Source organism: Wyeomyia smithii, chromosome 3 (assembly GCF_029784165.1).
Source record: "Wyeomyia smithii strain HCP4-BCI-WySm-NY-G18 chromosome 3, ASM2978416v1, whole genome shotgun sequence".
In the NCBI taxonomy this organism is placed as follows: Eukaryota; Metazoa; Arthropoda; class Insecta; order Diptera; family Culicidae; genus Wyeomyia; species Wyeomyia smithii.
In genome coordinates this window covers 166,358,963-166,371,689 of record NC_073696.1, presented here as the reverse complement: position 1 = coordinate 166,371,689, position 12,727 = coordinate 166,358,963, and the positions used below count along the sequence as shown (strand labels likewise).

General features: G+C 38.3%; 1 protein-coding gene across 2 annotated transcripts in view; it reads left to right on the top strand.

The window, feature by feature from the left end:
* Nucleotides 1-12,727, top strand: part of LOC129727329 (C2 domain-containing protein 5) — a 194,732-nt gene that overhangs the window by 103,665 nt on the left and 78,340 nt on the right. For both annotated transcript variants that reach the window (XM_055685069.1, XM_055685068.1), the window contains one exon: nucleotides 2,564-2,769. In XM_055685069.1, the coding sequence (XP_055541044.1) occupies nucleotides 2,564-2,769 (206 nt within the window). The remainder of the gene's footprint in view (nucleotides 1-2,563; nucleotides 2,770-12,727) is intronic.

Here is a 12,727-nt window from a genome sequence, read left to right as displayed (position 1 = left end):
TTCAAATGAGCTCATTTTTTGAAAATCTGATGTTTTAATAAAACCTACAAAAGATTGCCAAAACAATGAAACCAGTTCGACCATTCAGAAGTTAAGAAAAAAAAGTTATCGTTTTTTGAAAAAAAAATTTTTTTTTTTGAAAAAACAAATTGTTTGAATCGTTTTTTCAAAAGGAATATTTTTCTTTTGAAAGGACAAAATATTATCTACAACTTTGCCGAAGACACTATGTCAATCAAACAAACCGTTTCGACTGTAGACATATTTTTAATTTCCAATAGCGCACTGTATGAGGAATTAAGAATATTTTTACGGTCAAAAAGGTTTATTTGATTGTCAGTCAGTATGTCAGTACCTGGCAAAGTTGTAAATAATAACTTTGTACTTCCAAAAAAGATGTACCCCGTGAAAAAAATACCTTTTTTTCTGATTCCTCCATGACCGGTTTCGTTGTTCAGGTAATCTTTCAAAGTTTTTATAAAAAAAATCGATTTTTTTCAAATGGGCTGTTTTGGATAATTAATTTTTAATTTTCTTTTAATTTGTTTTTAAAAAATCAATAATATGTTTTTATAGTCTATATTTTTTTGGAAGACAAAACTATAAGTTACAACTTTGCCGAAGACGTCACACCGCTCAAACGAACCGTGTTGGCTCTAAAAGTATTGGTAATCATCAATACCATCATAATAGCATTTTTCAATAGCTTTTCAATATGAGTTGTGTTTCAAAAAATTGAACCTATAGCACAAAAGGACATTTTTTGCCTATGAAAACGACTATGCAAAGTTTCAGCCTTTGGGCACGTTCACGTTCTGATGATGTAAACTTGTCAGAAAATGTATGGTTGAACTGTCAAAACGACGCAAACTCAGAAACAACGAGTCAATTGTGTTGCTTATTGATTGAGATCCCTATCCCTGGCGAAGGACATTATTGTGGTAAGGGGCTGTCCACATACCACGTGGACAGCTTGGGGGGGGGGGGGTTGTGTGATGTCCACGGTCCTTAGAAAAATTTTATAATTCATATGGGCATTTGTCCACGGGGGGAGGGGGGGGTCAAAATCGTTAAAAATCTGTCCACGTGGTATGTGGACGGCCCCTAAATAAAACGAATAAATTGTCTGGTACAGCATTCGCATAAACAAGTACAAGTGTCCTAGAGAGTATATTTTTCAAACAAAATCAAAAAAACATATTCCATCAGTATCCACCGTTTCATGTACTTTCAAGACACTTGGAATAGAAAACATTATTCAAATTCCATGCACCTCCCGTGTGTGATTTTGTAAATGACATGGAAGCATTCAACATTTTCCGCGAGACACAATCTTAATTTTGGTTGAGTTATATTTTTTTGCACAGAGTAGTTTTTTGAAACATTTGGTAAATTTGTTTTGAAATATCTTGCCATTTTACATGGTATTTTTTTCCAATTCAACATTGCCTAACGACAATGATGTAGCAAATATTTCTATTGGTATTGAGTGGAAAGTGATTTTTTTCTTTTTATACTCATTTTTACACAATATTATAAACCACTCTATGTCAAATAAATGAACCACCCTAATGAAACATAATGTTTTCGATGCTAGTTATAGTGTATATCGTTATACAGGTTATTTCGAAAGACTAGCGATCAATTTCATTAAATAATTTCTTAATATTTTGAACTCCGCCTTCCGCATCTGAAACCGCCATTCTCTACTGCGAAAACTTGCCGAACTTTTTGCGGATATGTTAACCTTTTCTACCTTTTTGTCCATCCTGACACACGTTTTATACAAGCAAGATCTCTTAACCAACTGGGAACTTGAACCTAGGAGACAACACATTTTTTTTTCACTCTCTTTTTGACAAAAATCTCAATCATTGGCTGAATAATCATGAATGATCTTTGTTCATCATATGTACATATTGCGACTAACCCCATATACTCAGCTGTGCACATTTAGATACAGATGTTGTTGTTAGCAGTCACGACAAGAGGCGAATAGTGCGAAGGAAGAGAAAGAGAGTACGCCAGCAGGGATACTATATACATGGTGCTCCTTTGCAATCCTCGTAACTCGTCTTACACATAGATCTGCTTGCAAATGTGAGAAGAGTAAATGTATATCGCACACTGACAGAGATGTTAATGCATCACAAAGGAGATTTATATGTATTCAAAAATCACTAGAAACGATTTTCTTCCATCGCTGCACACGAGAGAGAAAGAGAGAAAAAAAACTTTTTTTGTTCGACCGACCTGCCGTTCAAATCAAACTTAAAAAGCTTGTGTATTCATCGTAGTCACAATCATGTTTCGATCCCTTTTCAAGCACTGCTTCAGACGCCTGAAATTTTATTTTATAAGCAAAACAAATTGAAACATTTACACCAAGTTTAACTGATGTTCGTCCACAACATATAAATAAGCCGCCGAAAAAAGACATTTTTGTACGAAAATTCCTGTTTCTAAACTGTCCTATAAAAAAAAAAACAACCCAAATGTAAAAATTCTTTAAAATATCTAAAATCCTTTCCTCCTTTTTAATACTTGTTGTTCTTTTCTACAGAATTGAGCTATCCACTAATTCAGTACAAACAACAGGTATAAATAAATATTCCCGAGACATGTCAGAATCAAGCGGTAATCGTAACTCGCAAAGTCCTGGTAAAGCTGGAATTCCTTGTTCATCGGCTATTGTTTTGAAGGAACATAATGCAAGTGGAGCATTCTGTCGGCGGTCGTCTGATTCTGATTTGAGCATCACACCAAAAGGTATGTAAATTGTTATCTATTATTTTTTTATGTTTTGAATACTTATTGTGTATTTTTATGAGAAATACACCTGTTTTTATCTGGCACCTAGCTGGTCAGCAAATATACGCGGATGGGCAGTACCACGACCAGTGCTGATAAGAGTCATTTTCCCCAGCAAAATTCTTCGAAAATTATAGCCAATCATTTTCAATTTTCACTTCCAATGATCGCAGCACTCTTTCAGATACACTTGATGTTGAGACATGTAGGAGAGGGACTACACACGATTTACATGAATAAAATGACCTTTATTAAAATTAATATGAACAACGTGTGTGCTATCGCAATTAAGAAAAAAAAATCACAGGAAGGTTGTATGCAAAGCCACGACCGCAAGGTTGAAGTAGAATACTTTTACAAGAAAGATAACCCGGCTGCTTGCATGTCAGTCATTTTTTCTAGTAAATAAACGTTGACCGTTCATTGGCAGTATTGTAATTCCTTTTTGTTTGATATTTTGAATGAAGTTCATTGAATATTTTTAAATTTTGTGCAAATGAGAAGTTGAAGTGCTGCCGAATTGTAATATGCACATTTAATACGACATAATTAAACAGGAACGGAACAAAGGCTACGGTTGTGCAGAACGCGAATGCCGGCGCGATGCGATTCGCCTTACCGTGGTGAAATGTACAGCTCTTTCTAACGCGAAGTAGAGCTATACATTTCAACACATTTCGTCTTGCCGAATCGCATCGCGCCGTTGTTTGCGTTCTGCATGACCGTAGCCAAACACTAAGCGACGCAAACACGTAATAATAGTCAGAGTAAGTATGTAGATGAAGATAATTAACTTTGGATTATAGCGCAAAACGAGAAAATATTAACTCTTCAAATATTCATTTGTGTTCTTCAAATTTCAGTTGTTCAATTTAATATCCGATGAAATGTCTGTTTATTATCTGAGGAAGCTCTTATATAGGCCAAATGATGCATTCCCATTTTACTAGGACCATTACTCTGCCGACCGTGCTTGGGAAAGCGCGGTATAACGACCAATCAGAGGTCGAATTTTGTGTTTTGACAAGGCTTAAGAATTTTCAATAGTACAATAGTTCGAATGATAAAATTGCAATTTCATGCATTTGGTAGGAATCTTAGAAGATTTTCTAATCGATTGCTGCAGAAACGAAGGAAATCCATCGAAAACTAACCGATTTATTAGCATTTGAAATTGGACATATTTCTCACTTTTTTCAGTTTTAGATTTTCATTTCACATCCCTATGTAGCCGAACTTCCTGAGAGAAGTATTCTACTTCAAAACAAGATGACGTCGGCTCTCTCATCCGGTCACCGACGCACAGTGTGTCCAAATCGAAAAACGGACGGCAAAACTATTTTTCAAGTCCTATGTTATCCATATATTCTAGAAAGTTGCTTCGTTTACTGCTGTCCTTCATATGCTTTAATGGAATCAGTTACAAATTTCGCCGTATAGAGGGCGCCATACCTAACTTTTAAACGTGACTTGCTATACGAATAGTTTCTTCTGCAAAGTCGTGTAGAATTTTATTACAAAACTGTTTGCTGAATACCTCAAACCTCTAGAAATCGAGATTTCAGAGCTACAAGACGTTTTCCAAGAAGGCTTTTTAAAAACAGTTTTTCATCCATATGTTCAACTCTAAGGCCTAAAACATGACTGTATGAAGTTGAGAGTGGCGTTGTAAATCAAGATGAACAATTTCTAGTGATATTTTGGTTATTATATACAGTATTCATAAATAAAAACTGGAAAAAGTGTTTTTAAAGGCTTTTTTTATTTGAGTTGAAACTCGAAAAGGCGCAAACGATTCCAAGCTTCTATGAAGCCATTCGATAGAGTGCCTTTCTGACTAACAGAAAAACACAAAACTACAGTGGGTTATTTGTAGTTTTGAATATATGACCAACTGAAGTTACCGATTTTTACATGCATTTGTGCGCTCTTAATAGCACAAAGGCCGGCGCGTACGCTACGTTTCCGTTTCTATGCCCAACGAATAGACACAACAATGGGGCTAAATCTAGAAACGGACGGAAATAGGAAATTTTGATGTCCAATGTTATCAGTATCGTCTAGAAAGTTGTTTCGTTCACTGTTGTCCTTTATATGCTTCAATGCAACCCGCTTCAATTTTCACCATATAGAGGGCGCCACACCTAACTTTTGAACATGAATTGCTAGACGAATAGTTCCTTCTGCAATGTTGTGCAGAATTTTATTACAAAACTGTTTGCCGAGTAACTTGAACCTCAAGGAATTGATATTTTTGAGATACAGTACCTTTTAAAAAAAATAATTTGAAAACAAACCTCAATATTTAGAGGTTCGAGGTATTCAGCAAACAGTTTTGTAATAAAATTTTCTACAACTTTGCAGAAGGAACTATTCGTCTAGCAAGTCACGTTCAAAAGTTAGGTGTGGCGCCCTCTATATGGTGAAAATTGTAGCGGGTTGCATTGATGCATATAAAGGACAACAGTAAACGAAACAATTTTCTAGAAGATACTGATAACATTGGACTTCAAAATTTCTTATTTCTGTCCGTTTCTAAATTTAGCCCCATTGTGGTGTCTGTTCGTTGGGCATGGAAACGAAAACGTAGTGTACGCGCCGGCCTTTGTGCTATTAAGAGCGCACAAATGCATGTAAAAATCGGTAACTTCAGTTGGTCATATATTCAAAACTACAAATAAATAACCCACTGTAGTTTTGTGTTTTTCTGTTAGTCAGAAAGGTACTCTTTCGATTGGCTTCATAGAAGCTTGGAATCGTTTGCGCCTTTTCGAGTTTCAACTCAAATAAAAAAAAGCCTTTACAAACCCTCTCACTTTTTATTCATGAATACTGCATATAATAACCAATATATCACTAGAAATTGTTCATCTTGATTTACCACTTCACTCTCAATTTTATACAGTCATGTTTTAGGCCTTAGAGTTGAACATATGGATGATAAACTGGTTTTAAAAAGCCTTTTTAGAAAACGTCTTGTAGCTCTGAAATCTCGATTTCTAGAGGTTTGAGGTATTCAGCAAACAGTTTTGTAATAAAATTATACACAACTTTGCAGAAGAAACTATTCGTCTAGCAAGTCACGTTTAAAAGTTAGGTATGGCGCCCTCTATACGGCGAAATTTGTAACTGATTCCACTAAAGCATATGAAGGACAGCAGTAAACGAAGCAACTTTCTAGAATATATGGATAGCATAGAACTTAAAAAAATAGTTTTGCCGTCCGTTTCTCGATTTGGACACACTGTGCGACGTTCGCGTTGGCATCTGTCAGGCTGACGGCTGTCAGTCGATGAGCCCTGCGGTGATGTCGATAGGGGGCCTCCCAACACCTCCACCTTTTTAGAAAAGCTGGTAGGTTTCATACCTAACGGTCGGTCTACGAGTCCTCGTAGACTGGCGTATAGGAATCGATGGTTTCAGTTGGTTGTTATTGGCACGGCGTTTGTTTCCACGATCAGATTGTTTCGGTAAACTTGGAGCATCTACTGTATCTACAGCCGATGTAGGAGCGAGGTCGCTACTATCCAACAATGTCTTAGAGGGACTGGAATATCTACTGGTGATTGTTAAGTCTTGTCGAATTGATGGCGAGTTCGCATTTGGATTTTTTTTTTCATCACATTTGGTTGCAAGGCGATCTTATCAGGTTTTGCTTCGTCGGCAGTCAGACATTATACTTAAGAGTTCCAATACGCTCCATCGCTTCCCAGGTCCACTGGTTGTTCCGGTACACTTTGGCTGGACGAGATCTTGATGACCGTAGAATCTCGGCTTCGTTCCATGGTTTCGGTTGAATTGTGCTTCTTGTTTTGAATTTTCACTCTTATGCAACTGTGTTGGTGGACGGAGCAGATTCAACGATGCTCGAATTGGCCTACCAAGAAGCAGCTCAGCAGGCGATTTGCCACTAGACGCAGTGTGGCATAGCGTAGACCGGTACCACTGGAGAAAAGAGTCAATGCTTCATCCAAAGCTTCTCCCCCTTTTGTGATCTTCTTGAGTGATCTCTTAAAAGTATCAACAAACCTTTCAGCGAGGCCGTTTGATTGCGGATGGAAGTGAGCTGCCTTCAGGTGGATTATACCTACTTCATCGCAATAGTATTCAAAAGGACCACTAGTGAATTGTGTCCGTTATCAGTCACCAACGTTTCAGGAGCTCCAAACCTTGCAAAAATTCTTCGAAGAATGTCCACAGTCACTAGTGTGGTGATCTTCCTGGTACGAAAGACGTCCGGCCACTTACTGAAAGAGTCCAGCAGAATGAGGTAGAACCATCCATCCATTGGACAGGCGTAGTCCAGATGGACTCGCTGCCACGGCTTCTCAGGAACTGGCCAGGACTCCAGATTTGTTCGTTGGTCGGTTTTAGCCACGCAAAAATAGCAAGCAGCGGTTTGTGGTCGGTTTCGAGGATGAACTTCCGACCGAACACCTTTCAACGAAAGCGGGTAACGGCGAACACTAGCGACAAACCTTCCTTTTCGATCTGACTGTAGTTGGCTTCGGCTGATGTCAGACTTCGAGACACGTAACAAATTGCTTTGACCGTCCCGTCAGGAAGTTGATGTGCGATTCGAGCTCCCAGCCCAAATGCAGACGCGTCCGCAGATACGATGATATTCAGCTTAGGGTTGTAGTGGGTAAGCAATAACGGCGACTGTAGTATTTCTCGAAATCGATCAAATGAAGCTTGGCAAGCTTGCGTCCATTCAAATTTTGCCCCAGCCTTAAGCAACTGGTCCATCGGATGTCGTAGCGAACGCATTTCGTTGACGTAGTTGCCGTAATAATTCACGGCCCCCAAGTAGGAGCAAAGCGTAATACATCATGTGGTGGCGGGTTGTCGGGGTCTGGCCTGATTCAATCCTCACAGTGAACCCGTACTCTTTGAGCCGTGCGAGGGTTAGCTGCAAATTGCGTCGACGCTCTTCTTCGTTGCGACCACCAACCAAAATGTCGTCGAGGTAACCAACAGTACATTTCAGCCCAGCCAACACTGTATCCAACAATTGTTGAAACGCCGGAGCCTTCTCGCGTGATGCCGTTGAGGGTGTAATATTTTTGTCCATTGTTGTCGTCGATCACTATTTCGTTCCACTTAGCCAAAATAAACCTCACCGAAACACTTTTCCACTAACACTGACCGATGACTTGACAATCTTCGTTAACGAATAACGAAAGAACGAAGGAAGAGTATATAAACATTGCATGAAACTGGGTGGCCACTCTACCGGGAAAAACGGGAAAATCAAGATCCTGCATGTCTGCCGCTTCATTTGTTCAACGATTTCTGAGGAAATGTCAACGTGAAAATCTGTATTTTTTTGCATGATGACCTAATTGGCATGATTCTGCTAGTTATGGAAAAGCTACGTTGAATAAAATCAAGCTTAATCAGGCGAATAAAAAAAAAACATTTAAAAACTTGTAAGATCTAGCAAAATTTATTTTTCAATATTTCCGGCTGAACAACCACGGACACATTGAACTCTGTTTTAAAAACGGAGCTCATATTTATCAAATTCCTGAAAAATAGTCATTATTTTGTTCAGAAATACATACAAATTGCTTTTTACTCATTTTTTGCTATGATTTTTCACAAGGATTTCTAAGTTTCAGTCATGAAAAAGTCGCGTTTTACTCTGATTGTTTTAAATATTTTTTTAAATTGTTTATTCAGAGTGTCGGTTGAATTTATTTTACGGGTCTGAGAAAATCTCTTATTCATGCCATTGTGCCTAGCTCGAAAATTTTGTAAGTCCCAGGATCGAAGTTTCTCGGAAAAAATTTGTCGGGATAATAGACCTCGACGTTTCGCGCATTTTTGAGACTATTGCCATAAAAAAATGACATGTGACATGTGTTCATGTGCATCTTTTCATTGGTCACTCTAAGACTCTTCTTCCTAAAGATCAAATTTTGCATGAAGACTTTTTTTTCGAGAAAAGAAAACTTCTAAGGCGACATCCATAAATTACGTAACGCAAAAAACCCAATTTTTGGACCCCCACCCCCCATGTGTAACGAAACGTAACGCCAACACCTTCCCCCCATAAAAATTACGTAACGCTGCAGAAGGATTTCCTTGATAAAAATGCTCGTTTTTGAAAGTCTCTCCAGAGATTTTTCGTTACGTAACGCTGAACTCACCTCTCCCCCTCCCCTGTGTAACAAATCGTAACGCCCAAGCATACTCCCCCTCCCCCCTATGAGCGTTACGTAATTTATGGATGCCGCCTAAGCTCTAACTCAAAACGAAGTTCGATGGTTAAATTTATTGACGCTCTAATACAGAAGCATTGCAAGCTCAAGAGCAGGTTGACAGAGAATAAAAGCAGAAAAAATCAAGGATGCACGAGAAGGCGAAGAACTCCAACGAATTGGAGATAAAAAGGGCGAAAATTGTGCAAGAGGTCTCTATGAAGGTACTTGCTAAAGTGGCAAACAGCTAAAAGCACAGAGGGAGAAATATTTTTCAATGTTTAATGTCACCAGAGCCGGATTTAAGGAAGGGGCCCGGGCCCCTGGTCCCCACACTTTTGGGGCCCCCACAAATCGGGAAAAAAATTATTTCTCTATCAAAAATAAAATTCTACAAAAGTTCGATTAACAGTAAGAAAATTTGTGCAGACCATTTCAATCTGAAACTTTCCTTCAATTTTTTCGCGAGTGCCAATATCATAACTACATCCATAGGAGCTCACCTCGGATTACCTTGAAATGACACACATTAACACAACATTTAAATCGAACCAGCGCGCATGGGAGGTAAAGCAGAAAAAGAAAGTAACCCACAAGTTTTTTTAATGCATTGCTGTTGCTTACTTGTCCGAATCAGGGATACCAGATGTGCTTTGCAAAATGCAGATTTTCAGAGTCCGTGTGCAGATTTTATTGACCTGCAGCTGTGTGTAGTTTTTTTCCTAGTTTTTGTAGATTATTGTCAGGGTCGCCTTATATTTGCGCAATCTTTCTCAAATTGCGTGCAAATTTTTGCTTGTGAATCGCGATTATTTAAAATTGTGGTAGGTTTTTTTAGATATCAAGAAGTTGCAGACATCTTTCAAAAACATATGGCACCTCTGGTCCAAATCATTCGACAGTTAGATCTGGTTGTAAACAGTTCTCTGCAAATAAACTCATAAATCCTAAGAGATATTTGATAACTTTTCAACAACATTTTTTTATAGATGGTTTTATCTCGTATGATAAAAAACGGTTTCGTTTTGTTTTGGAGCCCCCACTTAAAACTGGGCCTGGGCCCCCACAACCGTAAATCCGGTTCTGCTTGTCAATATTTTTGCAAAAATAAATTAACATGTGAAAATTGATGTGTATCCCATATTTTTTTCAAGTAAAACACCGGAAAATTTCAATATTTTTTTTCGGGAAAACCGGGAAATCGAAAATCGGTTTTGAGTGGCAAACTTGCTGAAAGTGAAATATTTCATCGGTATAGTACATAGAAATAAACTGATCTTGCTGTCTCGTCTCCGACGCATGAAATATAATTAGGTGTTTTGACAGTTCACTTTCATGCAAAAAGCGGGAAGGGAGAACTCTGAAAGGATTGTAAAAAATAACGTTTATGGTTGCTTTTTTTCACTTTCACTTAAGAGTGTCAACAAATACCAATCCTGACCACGACACTTTTATCATTAAATTTCAAGTGATGCTCGATAATTTGAAATTAGCGGATTATTTTTTTTTTCTATAACAGCTAAAACTTGCTGAAAGTGAAATATTTCATCGGTATAGTACATAGAAATAAACTGATCTTGCTGTCTCGTCTCCGACGCATGAAATATAATTAGGTGTTTTGACAGTTCACTTCCATGCAAAAAGCGGGAAGGGAGAACTCTGAAAGGATTGTAAAAAATAACGTTTATGGTTGCTTTTTTTCACTTTCACTTAAGAGTGTCAACAAATACCAATCCTGACCACGACACTTTTATCATTAAATTTCAAGTGATGCTCGATAATTTGAAATTAGCGGATTATTTTTTTTTTTCTATAACAGTTATTGACCTTTTTATCTTCCACAGTTATTGACCTTTCTATCTTCCATTGAAAACGTGTCGCTTGGGTTATAATTATGATATTCGAAAATAGGTCCGTTATTTTTGCTCGCTCGAACAAACAATACTGTTTGGTGTCCAGACAGTACGTGTCGCTTGTGTTTTTCGGTTTCGTTGCTGACAGACAATAGACATCCAGCAGCCAGAGAAAATCCCTGCGCCGCCGGGCGCTAGTTACCCCTTGCGGCACAGAAGACTTTGTGCACTGTGTTCAGACTGTACGCGTGCTACCGGTGTTTTCGTTACCGACACTGTGACAAGAAAGTAGTTCAGTAGTTGCTGCAAATTCCCCGCGCCGCCGGGCGCCGGCTATCCCCTAGCGGGGTACGAGAGTGTACATTGTGTGCAGATGCTACCGGAGGAATTCCCTCGCACCACCAACCGCTGGTTAGCCTCTAGTGCTGTTTCAGCTGGAGGAGACTGACTGCGATTCCCTGCCAAGCCACCTACTGGATTAATCCAACTATCAGCCAGGAGGGCACGTAGGCAAAAATACGAAAAATCTGGTGAAGTATTCACATTTGTTTTTATTTTCTTTATTATTTTGAAGTAGAATACTTCTCTCAGGAAGTTCGGCTACATAGGAATGTGAAATGAAAATCTAAAACCGAAAAAAGTGAAAAATATGTCCAAATTCAAATGCTAATAAATCGGTTAGTATTCGATGGATTTCCTTCGTTCTTGTAGCGATCGATTGGAAAATCTTCTAAGATTCTTCTCAAAAGAAGATAATTGTGATTTTATTATTCACACTATTGTACTATTGAAAATAGTCAAGCCTTGTCAAAACGAAAAAGTCAACCTCTGATTGGTAGTTATATGATTGCTTCCCAAGCACGGTCGACAGAATCATATACCTTGCAATTTAAAACATGCTATTTGGCCTATATAAGAGCCTGTTTCAGCCGAAGCCGCTAATATTAGTTCTAGACAGCGACAATAGCAGTCGTCCTCCCTAAGCAGCAGCACTAGCAGTGCAGTGGATACCAGCGATGGCGGTAAGTGGCCACAGCTGTGGCGTAGCAATGGATAGCGCACTAGTTGCAGCGGATTCCAGCAACAACTGTGGCATACCTATGGATAGCGAACTAGTTGCAGCGGATCGATAGCGGCTGATGCAGTGAGGCACTTTAGTGAAGTGCAGTCTCTGTGCGATAGTGGGCACTAGTAAATGCATTCAATGAAAAGTTGTCTCTTTTTGACAACACGTGAGCCGTCTAGTTTTGAGTTTTTGATCAGCTTTTCACTGTTTATTTTATCACAAGGAATACTTTATTCGCACTGTCAGTGGTAACGCAAAGATGTGATCGACATCTTATCCGATACTAAAATGAACAACAAATTGTCCTTTTCAGGATGAAATGAAAACTTGATTGAAGAGTTAATATTTTTTAATGAGTTAATTCACATTTTTATATTTGCAAAAGTTATGAATTTTACTTCATCTCCGTGTCTCAAAACGTACTGAATTATCTTTTCCTTCAGTCATGAGCACGACATCCGAAAAAAATTCATTTTAAAATTTAAATATTCTCAAGCCCCAACCATGACAAGCAACTTCCTATATTATTGAAAATGGTCAATCCTTGTTGAAGCGCAAAATTCGATTGATCGGATAAATCAACGTTTATTTACTAGAAAAAATGACTGACACGCAAGCAGCCGGGTTATCTTTCTTGTAAAAGTATTCTACTTCAACCTTGCGGTCGTGGCTTTGCACACAACCCTCCTGTTATTTTTTTTTCAATACGGTCGTCTTTTTTCTTATTTTATACACCTTATTTTGAAAAATTGTTTTCACATTATACAAACATTATTTGAGTCTCCCCATAT